Genomic DNA, 12434 nt, shown 5'->3' with positions numbered 1-12434 from the left:
ATCAAATTCTATATAGTTGAATTATCTATGTATCATGCTTCTGTGGGAAACATGGATATCCAACATGAATAAAATATATAGGAAATTAGTTATTTTCAGTACGGCCAATGAGTTTATATTCGATTCAAGCAATAGGCTACTATTGAAATCACGAAGGTAGATTAAATATTCAGAACAATAATTGGTTGTTAACTGGTATGGGTCAATAAAAAACTTTAAGTCACAAAAAGAAATTGAAAGAAAAAAAATTAAATCAGGATTTTTTTTTTAATTTTATAACAGCAATCTTTGCGATCTCACCTAATTCAGTCTCGAACAAAATTGCCTAGCAAGTTATTTTCATAACATGTAAGGTTAATTTTCCAATATACTGGTAGATTATTGTGGAAATAAATGTTTAAACAAGGGATATCATCTGAGATCAGTTTAAGATGAATCAAAATATCAAAATACAGCTATAAGCTTACAGATATTCCATATAGAATTCATGACTCAAGTCGATGTATCTTTAAAACAAACAGAAATCTATGTGTTTTTGCAAACATTACTTTTTGACTGCCTCTTGCATAGCATTTCAAGTTGAAGCCTATAACGCTCAGCTTCAGTTTCTTTTCTAAGAGATTCTTCGCGAAACCTGGAGGCAGCCCGTTTGGCATTCTCTAATTGTCTTTCCAGAATGTCTCTTTCCAAATCGAGGGCACATGCATCATCACTTTCGCTATTACTCCTATTATTAATATTATTATTACCACAGTCCGAGAAAATATTAGAAAACGGCAAAGATCCTACAGAAGACGATGGTATAACGAGCAAGTCAGAAACATCCTTAGAACAAGGGGACGAATCTTCTTGCTCTGTTATTACCGATTCGGAAAAATTTGAACAACTTTCGACAAGAGACATAGCTTCTTTTTCGATATAAGGACTGCTCTTAGAATTATTTTTGCATTTAGATTTCAGCAAAACTGAGTTCAAAGACCCGTCTAGCTTTGATTGTTTGTTACTTTTATGATTTATTGTGACTGGCTCACTTTCCCAGGTTTTATTCCAAAATTGCATAGCCAACTTACCAGCATCAGTCAATATAAATGATCGAACATTATCTAATGGATTTGGGGGTAAACTTACTGGGGAAGATCGGAGACGAGACAATTCATCCAATGTCACAACAGAATTGGCCATTTCACCAGACATGCCTGCTAGAGCTGACAAACTAGCTAATAAATTTGTCTGAATAGGTTCAGTAGCTTGCGATAAATTTGGAACAACAACGCTAGATTTCTCAAATGTTTTTGAGTTAGTTTCTGGCGTTGTTCTTCTTTTATGAACCCCTTTGAGTATGTCAGCTAAAGCAAAATGGCTTTCTTCCATACATATATCCAATGCTGTTTTATCAAATTTACTTTTTAACGTTCGATCTGCTCCATTTTGTAGCAGGCACAATGCAACTTCTTTGTGATTTTTCACAGATGCCCAATGCAAAGGTGTCATCTTAAGCATATCCAGAGCATTGATTTCTGCCCCATGCTTGATCAATGCTTCCACAAGACCTATATGTCCAGACTGGGTTGCCAGATGAAGAGGTGTTTTGTCAACTTTAGTGCGGGCATTACATGACATCCCAGCACGCATCAACAAAAGAGCAGTATTTTGATGCCCATTTTGTGCTGCTAAATGCAGTGGTGATGTTCCTAACCAATCAGTGGTGAACGAAGCACCTTTTGTCAGAAGAGTGCGCACTTTCTCTTCATCGCCATAACGAGCAGCTTCAAGTAGATTTTTTCCGAGATCAGTTAATGGTGGATCAAAAGATGTACTGGTATCCATTTACATATAAGCGCTATAGAATCAATATCCTAATTTAATATTTGATAAAAATATCATCTTGTAAACAACAATTACACTATATTGGAATGGAAACTGTCAGGGATGGCCAATACCGAATAGTTCACTATTTCGAATACATTCGAAATTATTTTTTTCGAATATGAAATTTCGAATACTTCGAAAATAAAATCCACTAATTGAAGCTTATCTAAATGTATGTAGGAATTTCCATACAATTAGCTAGAAGTTACAACCTAGCTTTATTACCAGGCATTTCATATTCCAGTATATATTTTATATACCATGAGTCATGTTAACAGAATTAAATTAATACGGCAATAGTGGTATCGGTGATGGATTTGAATATTTGCGCAACACAAAATCATCCTAGTGAAACGCCCATACTCTTAATTAAACACCAACCATTATCCAAATTATTTGCCGATAAGCGGGATAAAGTATGAGTTATTTTGGTTATTGTGAGTACAAAAATGCGAATCAAAAATTAATTATAATCGGGAACTATACCACACATTTTAAGTTCGCAGATCGCCGTTGTATGTTTGGGTAATAATACTTTCATTATTTTATAAATAGGAATCAAAAACTATTTATAATCGGGTAGTTTATCACACATTCTAAGTTTACAGATCGCCGTTGTATTTTGTAAATACGAAAATAGGAATCAAAAATTAATATTAATCGCGAGTTTGCCACACAATTTATGTCCACAGATTGCCATGATATTGTGCCGAATATAATTAGTTTTTAATTCTTATTTTCGTACTCACGAAAAAATAGTCACACGTTGGAAAATAATTTATACTTTATCCCGCATTTTGGGAACTAATTTAAAAGTATGGACTTTTTACTAGGATGATTTTGTGCTGCGCAAATATTCGAATCCATGACCGATACCTCTATTTGAAATGCCTTACCGTGTTAATTTAATTCTATTATCATAACTCAAATGTTGGTAAATCGGGCAGTTTACCACACATTTTAAGGCCACAGATCGCCGTTGCATTTTAGAAATATAGTTTTATTATTTTGTAAATACGAATCAGAATTTAATTCTAATTGGGCAGTTTACTACATATTTCATGACCACAAATACCCGTGGTATTTGGTATTGATACTTTCATTATTTTATCAATATGAAAATAGGAATCAATATTTTATAATATCGGTCAGTTCACCACACATTTTATGTCCACAGAGCGGTAAATTTAAGTTGTAAAGCGGCAATCATTTTGGACAACCTATTAACCCGAATGTTGAAATAATTTTGAAATGTGATAAGTACTACACTGTACGTCCACGGGTTATTTCACAGCTGTGTTTTCCTGTCCCTGTCGTGTTCTGCTGAATCGGCAAAACGAAAGGGTCACAAATCACTTTATCTCGGTGGCCGTGTTTCTCTTTAAAGTAACGATAACCGGCCTGCGATTAAATATCATGATTGGCAGGCCCTAAGACCCAAATATAAGGTTACACAAATCATGTTTGAGAAGACTCATGCGAATAAAAAGCAGGCCACATCGAAATAAAATAAACATACTTTCTCAATTAGACGCCCCCACCCCGCCTAGAAAAGCGACTCATTAGACGAATTTTTGACGTAATGGAAATGAATTTGTAAATTAAAAGCCTTGTAGACGAATGTCGGCAATGTCCACCCGCGCAAACGTGCAAATATGTCGCAACACTATGCGACGTACCGTCGCACAGAATATAAACAATCGAAATGCCGATTCTATTTCATCGTCATTACAATACGTGAGACAGAGTAAAAAGTCGTTTGAAGATTCCCGTAAAACGAAACACCACGTTTACGGCGAAAAGTGGCTACTATTCGGAATTATTCGAAAATCAGCCGAAAAGGTATTCGAATACTTTGATATCCGAATACATTCGAATATTCGATTCGTTTTGGACAACCCTGGAAACTGTATAGGGGTTTTCCAAGTGACAAAGAAAATCTTTATTTATGATAAAGACTGGTGAAAATCTGGGGTCTAGTATAGTTCAGTACCACAAGTACTTCCGGTGGGCGTAGCATAACAAATTTAACATATGTTATTCCTAACCCCCACCTGACTATGCCACCCAAAAATCACTACGACGTCACAATCACATCATAGAGCTTGCCAAAGTATAGCCACAATCGGCCAAAACGGTACCCGCGCCGCCGATAACTAAAACACAAACGACAACGATCTCTCTCAAATCAGGATCGTTGCGACAAGGAAACGAGACAAATAGCTTGCTCGATTTCGGGTGATCGTCTGCGCACTTTGGACGACCATATGTACACTTTACAAGGCTTTATTACGCCACTGTGAAATCATAGTAGTGTAATTTTTTGGTGGCGTAGTATGGTGGGGGTTAGGAATAACATATGTAAAAATTGTTTGGCCAGGCCAACTAGAAGACCAAAGTTATCCCAGCAGACATTTCTCTCGTTTTTGAACGCTCTGATCGCGGTTGCCAGAACTCAGATTTCAATTGAGCGATGCGAGAGTTTATGAAAAAGTCATTGATGCAAAATCAGCTGATGCTTAATGGGTTGCCAGATTAATCATAAAAATTGTGATTAAATGACAAAAAATCATAGTTCTCTCCCAAATAATATGGGTGTCTTACAAATATATCCACTTGGTAGTATAAGAAAGATTAGGATAAGTGCTTATAGTAAAAAGTAATCACAAAGAGTTTGAAAAAGATTGGATACGTGGAAAGTATTTTTATTATCGTTTAAACCTGGCCCAGTTGCAATAAATATTAAAATTGGCAACAAGACCTATTTTGCCCCCAAAAAGAAGTGTCTTACAATCATGGTCCCCCCATTTACACAAGACCAGTAGTAGTATTATAATAAAGTGTTTAGGCCTATACAGCAAATTTGAAAAAGTTCGTATGGGGGGAAGATATTTTTATCATCGTTTAAACATGGCACAATAGCCATTCTATGAAAAAAAATAGCAAGAAGACCTATTTTAACCCAAAAATGAGTGTCTTACAATGACGGTCCCCTCATTTGCACAAGACCAGCAGTAGTATAGGCTATATAAAAAAGTTTTTTTTATAGAGCAAATTTGAAAAAGTTTGTATGGGGGAAGATAATTTTATTCTCGTTTAAATATGGCCCGATAGTCAATTTATAAGAAAAATGGCAAAAAGACCTATTTTGCCCCAAAAAATTAGTGTCTTACAATTACGGTCTCCCCATTTACACAAGACCAGTAAAATAAATTATATTTAGGTGTTTATACAGCAAATTTGAAAAAGTTTGTATGAGAGAAGATATTTTTATTATCGTTTAAAAATGGCCCAATAGTCAATTCATGAAAAAATGGGGAAAAGACCTATTTTAACCAAAAAATGAGTGTCTTACAATTACGGTCCCCCCATTCACACAAGACCAGTTAGAGAAAATATATTGAGGTGTTTATGCAACGAGTTTAAAAAAGATTGTATGGGGGGAAGATATATTTATTCTTGTTTAAACATGGCTCGATAGTCAATTCATGATAGAAATGGCAAAAATACCTATTTTAACCAAAAAATGAGTGTCTTACAATTACGGTCCCCCCCATTTACACAAGACCAGTAAGAGAAAATATATTGAGGTGTTTATGCAACGAGTTTAAAAAAGATTGTATGGGGGGAAGATATATTTATTCTCGTTTAAACATGGCCCGATAGTCAATTTATGAAAAAATGGGAAAAAGACCTATTTTAACCAAATATGAGTGTCTCACAACTACGCCCCCTCATTTACACAAGACCAGCAGTAGTAAAGATAATAAAGTGTTTATACAGCAAGTTTGAAAAAATTTGTATAGGGGAAGATATTTTTATTCTCGTTTAAACATGGCCCGATAGTCAATTTATGATAGAAATGGCAAAAATACATATTTTAACCAAAAAATGAGTGTCTCACAATTACGGTCCCCCCATTTACACAAGACCAGTAAGAGAAAATATATTGAGGTGTTTATGCAACGAGTTTAAAAAAGATTGTATGGGGGGAAGATATATTTATTCTCGTTCAAACCTGGCCCAATCGTCGGGAGTGCATGTGGTACTAATTACTAAACTATATCAGACCCTAAATCTGTATCCATACTGCCATATTTAAATTGTCCCTGCTAAGTTAGTTTAGTCCATCATCTGGGTCTCATGTAGTTTCGGACGTAACATACTTTTAGTGGGCGTAGCATGACAATTTTTTCACATATCAATCCTAACCCCCACCTGACTACACCATCCAAAAATTACGTCATTACGATGTCACAGTGACAGCCAGATGGGGGTTAGGATTGACATATCAAAAAATTGTTACGGTATGCTACGCCCACTAGAAGTAGGCTACGTTAGGTACGAATCTACACGAGACCCCATTATCTGACTATCCAGCTGCTAACGTTATATCTGTAGAACATGATATTAAAATGGCAGTAGACTATTTGAAATTTCGTACAAAATGTACACTGGTACCGTAACTATATCTGTATTTGCCTGAAATACAATTCTGCAATTCCAGAATTCTATGTCAAACATGATGGAAATTAAATAGATTCAGTAAATACTGAAATAGACTACCGGTACAGTACCTTATCTTACAGTCTTAGGACTTTTTTTCAGGGGATATCTGTCATGACCATTCGGTCATTTGGGTAGAAATATGACCAAAGTTACCCCAGCCCACACTCGCTCAGCCCACACTCAGCCTGACGTCAACGGGTTAACCAACTATTTTACTAACTTTATAAACGTTATCACATAAAAACTTGGTGGCTTTGACAATATAGAGACCATATCTGATATACGCAACGCAAATGCAATACTAAACACGGCCCAGTTACTCCTAATATGGCCTAACAAAAACGAGTGTGGGCTAGCGTCACACGAGTGTGGGCTGGCATCCCACGAATGTAATAACACATATCCATGTTTATCTCAGCACCAGAATCTCTCAAGAGTCCGGCAATTGATGACACAAAAATGGCCACAATTGCCGGGAAAATGAATCAAAATCAACTGAACATAATATGTCTATACAGTGTTGCCAGATATGATGGTAAACAAGCATGAAATTCGCCGTCGCGAGAACAAAAAAATTAAAATCTAAGCTAAATATCACAACTGTTCTTTTTATGAATAAAAAGTAGTTGTAAATAGACCATACTTGATTTGCACAAATACATCATGTAAAATGAATATAAACATGATACATACATTGTGGAAATTCAGGGATATACCATAAAAAAAACTAGACTTGATAGAGAAAAAGTAACATCATTTCTGGAATCAGCGCCCTCAAATTTGTTAAAAACGATTAAAACATCTTAGGTATCATAAAAAAAAATTTTTGTCGGCCAGTGTTATTTTTCATGATTTTGTGCAGAAACTCTGCTGCTCCAGCCAGCCTCGATGATTTTTCTATTTTCTTTCACATTTCTCCTACTGTTTCCGTTGAGGCCTCGCTGAAATTATATTTTCACTCACTTCTATTTCTTTTACTAATAGGGCTGGTTTTATTTTCCATTTTTAACTTCTTGCAACTTGGCTGCTGTTTTTATTTTCAGTGATTTCTGCTTCAGTCAGTCCACGTGGTTTTTCCATTTCATTCCATCTCTATTTTATATACCCTTGACTTTCGTTTTCTATTCTCATTGAATCCTAATTTTGCTTTTGGCCTCCATTTTATTTCATTTTGCTTATTTCATTAGTTCCTTTATTCTTAGGCCCCTCGCCGAATTTTTATTATTTAGTTCCTCGAATTTTTACTCACCCTTACTAATTGCGTTTATTCTTCATTTTTAATTTCGCTCCTTTTGTATCTTTTTAATTTTTCATTGCTGCCCCAACCAGCTACAACTCAGGCCAGTCCTGATCCTCATACCCTACAATTTCACTCCCACTTTTCTTTTTTGAAATCTTTTTGCATTATATTGTCCCGTCCTTTCCTTAGGGCTTTTTTGGCTTCTTTCTTTCTCATAGAATTTTTTTGGGGCCTTTTTACATTCGTAATTTTCACTCTCGCTCGTTATCTTTTCTTTTTCATTTTGCGTTTTCATTCCTTTACTACTGAATAACTAACTACTTTTTAGTGATGTAACTTTTTATTGCTCCCTACCTAACAAATCACAACACAGGCCAGTGTGGTTTGCATTATTCATTTCTTATTAGCTATTTTCGGCTTCTTCAATATCTGATCGCTGATTTTTCTTGGCCTAACCTAACAATTTTTTCATTTTCTCGATTTTTTTCCACTATATCTCTGCTTTTTCGTTGGCTCTCTTTTTTCGGTGGATTTTCCCTTATATTCGTTCTTTTAACATTCGTAATTTTCACTCCCGCCCCGATCACTGGGATCCTCATCCCCTGTCAGGGTAGTGTGGTTTGTTCGAATTATTCTCCCACATTTCTTTTTAACAATTTAACAACAAAAATTTAATGTGGTAATTACCCTTTTAATTTTTTGTTTCAGTTTAGTTTAGTTTTTAATGAAAATGCTAAGATAATTCAAATTAGTGAATGTGCAAACCAAATTTCTGACTGTCAAAGGAGAAATACTAATTTAATTCTTTCTGTCTCTCGTGCTAACTGGCCGTCGTATTTCTTGTTTACTTTTCTGAATTTATAAAACATCTCAGATCAAAATTGGAGCGACGTTATGCCTAGTTATAGATTGAAATGATATCATACACATTAAAAAAATAAAAAAAAAAACCTTAAATTTTGTCTGAAGAGCAGTGGAGTGCCTAGAAGGGGTGGAAGGGGCAACCGCCCCGGGCAGAGCGTTGTAGGGGACAGCAAAACCATGCGGTAGAGTAGTCGCTGTTATACATGTTTTTCCCGACTTGTATCAAATCAAAAGCTGACATTATGAGTGACCGATTGTGATGATGGAGAGTCAACGATGGATGTTTTCTCGACCACTGACTCTAAAAAAATTCTTCTTTTCCTATTTTACAATTGCAACATTTTGGGAGCACATTTTTGGGTGGTTTCGCGATTAAGCGCCTCATACTAGTTTATATGTTTTGAACAATCATTTTGATTCAAAATATTCAACCCTATTATTTAAAAGTACCGGTAAATTATTTTAGCCTCGTCACAGCTATTTTTGTACTAATTTATGATTGATGCAATTAAAATATATGAGAACACAGTATAATCATTGGGTTTCATTATCTTTGCACCATTTACATTTGCACCCAGGACAATTGCATTTGCATACTTTTGTACCGACGGAGATTTGCATCCACAGCTCTTAACACCAAATACAGCCTGTATGTCTGCATCCATGAACATTTGAATCCATAAATATTTAGACCCATGTACATTTGCACCAACGTTGCATGTACATTTGCACCAAACATTTACACTCATTTATACCATTCTTTATTAAAGAAGTTATATTGCTATTTGTGCCAAAATAGGGACCTCCTAATGTTATACTTAGTAATGAAAACGAACTCACCGCACATCCGAACGTACATGGGTGCAAATGTCTGGGGGTGCAAATATACGCGCGTGCAAATTTCCGTGGGTGCGAATGTTCGTGTGTGTAAACCGCAAATGTAGGCTACATGGGTGAAAACGTTCATGGGTGCATATGTCCCATATTGTTTATTACTCACAATCGTCTACTCAATTGCTAGTTGCGAACGATCTTTCTCAGAGTTAAAACAGATAGAAAATATTCGAGGTTTTCGATGTCGAATTAGCATCTGTCAAGTTTATCTTTGATTAGCATCGAAAAGAAATTCCTGAAGAGCGGGGTGAAGAAGGCTGTCGTTCAGACATTTGTTACCAGAAAATTAGCGATTGGACATAGAAATAAGTGACTTGCTTTTTGTTAATGAATGAGTTTGAACTTATACATGTGAGTTTGTTGTCTAGTTTGAATACTTATTCAATAAAACAAAACGTTTCTATCTTACTTGACCCTTAATTCATTTAATATTTTTGAAGTTAGGTATAAGGGGCATCATTATCAAAAACTCGCCTCGGGCAGCAGAAATGTTTGGCACGCCCCTGCTGAAGAGCCCCGCGACAGGTAAAACGTGCTACCCCATGCACTAAAGATGAAATGTAGTAAACTGCGCGTGCTATGTATCTTTCTATTCATCCGAATCTGATGAAATATCAGCTCATCAATGTGAAGGCTATAGTCAATTAGTCTTCCATTCTATTATAAATGCATTCATTGCGGTTCGTATATGGAAATTTCTGTGGTGCCCCATTATCCTTGGTTCCTTAGGCACGTGCTTATTTCGCCTAATGGACAATCCAGCTCATCACAAGTAACAATGTGTTGTTACTTGTGTTTTGCTTGTTTACAATGTTTTGCTTGTTTTATTTTTGAAATTTAATGTGGGATCCGTGAATAATAATCAACCTCTTCAACGGTTCCGTAACACCAAAAGAGAACCCCTGTCCTATATGACAAAATTCCTCATACAAACTATCAGCCCCGAAAAACAAAGCATTTATATTATTAAAGGATTTGGCATAAAAATACAAGAAAAACTGCTGATTTAAAATTAGCAGTCAGCAAATTTAAAAAGTGCAATAGTAAATATGTGGTATATCATACAATTAGGGTTGTTCGGAACACAAATTTGCATTATTGTGCAATCCGTTACTGGGAAATCCCAACTTGGTCAAAATCGACATAGGCAAAAGAACGCGAAATTATGCAATTCTTAAACCACAACAGCTTGTCTATTCAATTAGGAGGGACGAAATTTTATTCGTTATTTAAAATTATTTCAGTTTATACAATCTACATCCCACAATTTGAGTTAAGTAAAAATGTTTGCATTCATGTGTAATCCGTTACCGAAAATTCCCATTTGGTCAAAATCAAAATATGCGAAAAACATGAAATTTCAATAATTTCACATTTTCTTTGCATGAATCTGATCAACCTATGCTACTTGGTTGATGCCAAATTCGGGTCTCAGAATAGACAACTTGTAAATTCGAAAATTTCAAAATTTTCCCCAAATCAATAATCTAATATTTGTAACAATTCTAAATTTATATGATAAAAACTCATTCGATTCATCAATTTGATTTATTCTATCTCTTGTGCAAACTGATCGTGTTATCTCTGGTTCACAGTTTCTAAATTTATAAAACACTTAGTGCACCAAAAAGTCCATCTCGATTCGTTCGTGGACAATAGCTAAAGACTGGGCTGGTCAATAGAACGTTTCTCCGACCTTTGACCCTAGACAAATTCTTCCTATACTTTACTATTGCAAAAAATTTTATACTTATTTTGAGAATGTTTTGATGTATTGGCGCTTATGAGCTTATTTACGTGTTTAAAACCCTCACTTTCATTAAAATTAATCAATCATGTGACGCTTACAGGCACTAATAGCTTAGTTTAGACTAGTCTATCGCAGCATTTGTGAGACTCATTTTTTATTACAGCAACTAAAATAATCAAGATATTTAATTCACAACTATTTTTTCGAAACACAACTGAAAACTAACAAATAATCCGCTAAACTACAAAAACGAGACAATGTTTACTTTACAACCATACTTGAATATCTGTCTGAGGGACAGAAGTGTTTGAGCGACTGCAGAAATTGCAATTGTTACATCAATGTTGACCCTTTGTTGATTGGTTATGGTTATGGAAATAAACAAGGAAATTGATGCCCGGGAAAAGATGCATAAAGGCCGCACAGCGAATACATACAGCATGGAAGATAAAGCGTTGTCGGCATATTTTAGAAAGTTTAATTGTTGCAATAATTCAAAACTGCTCGCGTACCACCTGAACATTTTCCGCTGCTCTACGCCAATACTGAGCAAATCAATGTTAAGTGGGTCGTCTACAGAAATTTCTGTGGTTACCCCCTTTCTTTGATACACCGAGCGCGTCCTATTTCGCTCAATGCTCAATCCAGCACTCTTCAATATAGCTGTCTAATACGGACAGTTCAACTTGGGAAGGAAAACGTAATTTAACGATAACCCGAATTGATCTGTCATCTCGATATAGATACTGTCAAATTCGAAAATAGAAAACAAAACCATTTTTTTATGAAAAAATATTTATTTATTTTCACACACAAAAAAAATAGACAACATTGCATATTTCAACAATCAAAACTAATTTGTATAGAAAATAATTTTCCTATAAAATTTGTCTTAATATTCTACCGAGCTTCCAAGTGGACCCAGGAGGTGTCGGTTGACCCACTCGTTAGGACTTGTAGATGGGGTCCTATCGCGATCCAGAAAACTCTGAAACGCCCTATGCCCATTCTTTAGTGTCAAATGAATACAACTATTTTAGGGAATTTGGCAAGCAGGAATCTGGCAGTAAGAGCAGTCTGGATAATCGAAAAGTTTGATTGCCAACAAAAAGAGGCTAGTCAAACACACCCTACAAATTTTGGTAATATTTCAATTTGTACACGAAAAGACTGTTCTCATGAATATAACAATTCGGATAGGAGATCGCAACAACATTTAATAATCAGTATTGAAATTAAAACTATGAAAATACATTGTGATGAGATATTTTAGAAAATTAGATATCAAATAAAAATCAAGACGAATTT

General features: G+C 35.3%; 1 protein-coding gene across 1 annotated transcript; it reads right to left on the bottom strand.

Moving 5' to 3' along the window:
• Positions 1-525: 525 nt before the first annotated feature.
• LOC120341045 (uncharacterized) lies at positions 526-1904 on the bottom strand. The gene has a single exon (XM_039409475.2). It carries the CDS (start codon positions 1825-1827, stop codon positions 526-528), a length of 1302 nt encoding a protein of 433 aa, XP_039265409.2. The 5' UTR covers positions 1828-1904.
• Between the last annotated feature and the right edge of the window lie 10530 nt (positions 1905-12434).

Source organism: Styela clava, chromosome 14 (assembly GCF_964204865.1).
Source record: "Styela clava chromosome 14, kaStyClav1.hap1.2, whole genome shotgun sequence".
Taxonomy (NCBI): domain Eukaryota; kingdom Metazoa; phylum Chordata; class Ascidiacea; order Stolidobranchia; family Styelidae; genus Styela; species Styela clava.
Note: the sequence above shows the minus strand (reverse complement) of the source record. Positions and strands in the feature narration are given on the sequence as shown.